Below are 2,761 nucleotides of genomic sequence, written 5' to 3' on the forward strand. Positions count from 1 at the left end.
GTGCAGGCGCCTCAGCGACAGTGCAGGCGCCACCTACCCTCTCTCAGCGACGGTGCAGGCGCCACCTACCCTCTCTCAGCGACCAGTCGACTCCCATCTCCAGGGCCTCCTCGAGGTCTCCTGCATTCATCGGGATGACTCCCTTGCTGCCGACTCCGACGGGGATGTGGTCAAACAGGCTCTGTGCTAGTTGCTCCTTCACCGGCTGCACATCCTTCTCGGTTAGGTTCGTCCGCAGTAGACGCACCCCGCAGTTAATGTCAAACCCGACGCCGCCTGAAACAAGTGAACGTGCCAGCGGCGATGGTCAGTGTCGACGAAACAAGTGAGCGTGTGAGTGGCAACGAAACCAGTAAACATGTCCGTTGCAACAGTCAGTGACATCGAAACAATTGAACATGATCATCAACGATGAAACAATGGTAAAAAATGCAAATCGAGGAAAACGTTAGATAAGAAATTGTTATACAATCAGTGAAAAGTAGTCAGCTCTGCCATTTGATATGCAAAACATAGATAACTCTATTGACACCGGTGACAACTGTAGGTAAGATCCTGTAGTGACGGGACATGACTGTTCAGCAAATACACGCGTTGTGTTGACAAATAACATACACAAAGTGTTAACAACACTTAAACAAGGTGAAGTCAGACCTGGAGAAACAACGGCCAGTGGGTCGTTCATGTCAAATGCCGCTAAGTTGCCGATCGCAAAACCGTATCCGGAATGTATGTCCGGGAGACCGATCGACTTCTGAAAGAAAACATGCAAAGGAAAACACCATTACATCACTCGACAACGAATGCAGACGACATCATTTCTTCAAAACTATAAAGCGTAGACCAATGAACGTGAAATTAAACACCTGCCGCAAGTTTAAAAAAATCACGTTACAGATCATACCCAACATTATTGAATATTTATTAAAAATATTATTGCTGCAACTGGCGATCACACCTCATTACAAGCACATGTTCAGATAATTAACAAAAGTGATGAATGTTTTATATATGATCGTATACTGTATACGCGGTATATTTCACGGTTGTTTAATTTTTGCGAATTTCGCGAAAGGCGTCCCTGACCACGAAAATATCAACACGCGAATAATTCACACCGAATAATGCCAAACATTTCATAATTCACCGACCGTGAAATTAACCACTCGCGAAATTGTCCGTCAAGTCTGAATTCGCACAAATATCTGTTTGCGAAAAATATGGCGTATACAGTACTTGATAGACCAGGAGTTATATTGTATCATTGCACATACATGTATGATGCCAGGCAGTGCAGCGACGTTCCCTATCTGCTTCAGGCCTGGCAGAAAACCTCCGACTCCCTTGTGATTGCTGAACTGCCGTAGTTCATCAAACATCAACTTCTCTAGATGCTCATTCACGTAGAACATACCTTCCACCTACGAAAACAAGACAGAATTATATCATGAGATACGTACAATCAGCATTATTATATTCACAACCGGTGTCCGAGTACATGATGGAATCGAACATTTACATGCTGGAGAACAGTAAGTAGGTCTTACTTATTGTTGTCCAATATGCAAACACTTGCATTTACTTATTTAATACTCACTTAACTAAGCTAGAGAATGGTAGTCAATATGGAATATATGTAGAATACAAAAATTTTAACACGTAGGAATTCGATGTATAGCACTCATGCAGTGACTTACATTCATGTTCTTCACAAATCCCTTCTTGATTCGCCATGAGTGCGGTGTAAGCTTTTCCAAGAAGCCAAGCTCTTCTTGGTATGTTCTAACTACCTCAGTCATATTTCAGGTCGAAGGTGTTGTTGATGACATCAATGCCTCAATAACAACACAAACCTGCAATAACGTGAGGTACAGCAATGTCTGCATTAGGAAAGTTCTCACCATCAGGTTCAGTCATACGTTGGGACCCCATTAAATAAAACGCCACAATTCTCACCCTAGCTCTATAACGCTAAACCATCCCCAAGCCACATCTAACCCCAACTAAATTCTAAGTCCGGGTAGGTTGGTTTTTTTACTAAATGTAGATACAGCAATATGTTTGTGTTTGGTAAGCCTATACTCTTGTGTTGGGTTACACTATTATATTACAGTTACTGCATTTATACTAAACCATGTACTAGCCCAGTGGTTCCCAACCTGGAATCCCCGGACTACTGGGGGTCCGCAAAGGTAGTCTGGGGGTCCATGAGCTAAATTCTAAATTTCAAGAGGCACCAGAGTAAAATGTATAATTACGCATCATAAGGCTGCTAAAGATAAAATCGTCTTGTTGAGTAGTCAGACCTATCAAAAACCTAGGGGCCATTGTCAGAAATACCGTAAAGTTAATGTTAATGTTAAAGCTAAGATAGCACTTACGACTAATATTACGACTAATTTTGTTTCTGATGATGGGCCCCTGGGGTCCGTGGGAAAATTAATTTAAATAAAAGGGGTCCTAGATGGTGAAAAGTTTGGGAGCCACTGCACTAGACTGACCCTATATATAGCATCCTATATATATAGCACCGACTCCTACGGCTATCAACAACGTCTAGGATATACTCAACATACTAGGCTACCTCTATGTGATTATTATGTGATTATTACGTCGTCATTGTTTGTATATAGGTGAACATTTCTATGTACATCAATAGAGGCATATGATTTGCGCATGTATTATTATATTATAAAACCAAGCTTATGCTCATTAAATAAGTTCATTCGGTTGGTAGAATAATATAAATAACCAAGTTAAT

General features: G+C 41.4%; 1 protein-coding gene across 2 annotated transcripts in view; it reads right to left on the reverse strand.

Annotated features, from left to right (window-relative positions):
- LOC106814346 (tRNA-splicing ligase RtcB homolog) overlaps nucleotides 1–2,761 on the reverse strand; it is a 39,215-nt gene that overhangs the window by 32,796 nt on the left and 3,658 nt on the right. For both annotated transcript variants that reach the window (XM_014818646.1, XM_014818647.1), the window contains exons 2-5: nucleotides 1,698–1,853; nucleotides 1,275–1,421; nucleotides 655–754; nucleotides 70–276 (exon numbers count right to left, since the gene is read on the reverse strand). In XM_014818646.1, the coding sequence (XP_014674132.1) occupies nucleotides 70–276; nucleotides 655–754; nucleotides 1,275–1,421; nucleotides 1,698–1,799 (556 nt within the window). In that variant the 5' untranslated portion in view covers nucleotides 1,800–1,853. The remainder of the gene's footprint in view (nucleotides 1–69; nucleotides 277–654; nucleotides 755–1,274; nucleotides 1,422–1,697; nucleotides 1,854–2,761) is intronic.

Source organism: Priapulus caudatus, unplaced genomic scaffold (genome assembly GCF_000485595.1).
Source record: "Priapulus caudatus unplaced genomic scaffold, Priapulus_caudatus-5.0.1 Scaffold910, whole genome shotgun sequence".
Classification (NCBI taxonomy): Eukaryota; Metazoa; Priapulida; class Priapulimorpha; order Priapulimorphida; family Priapulidae; genus Priapulus; species Priapulus caudatus.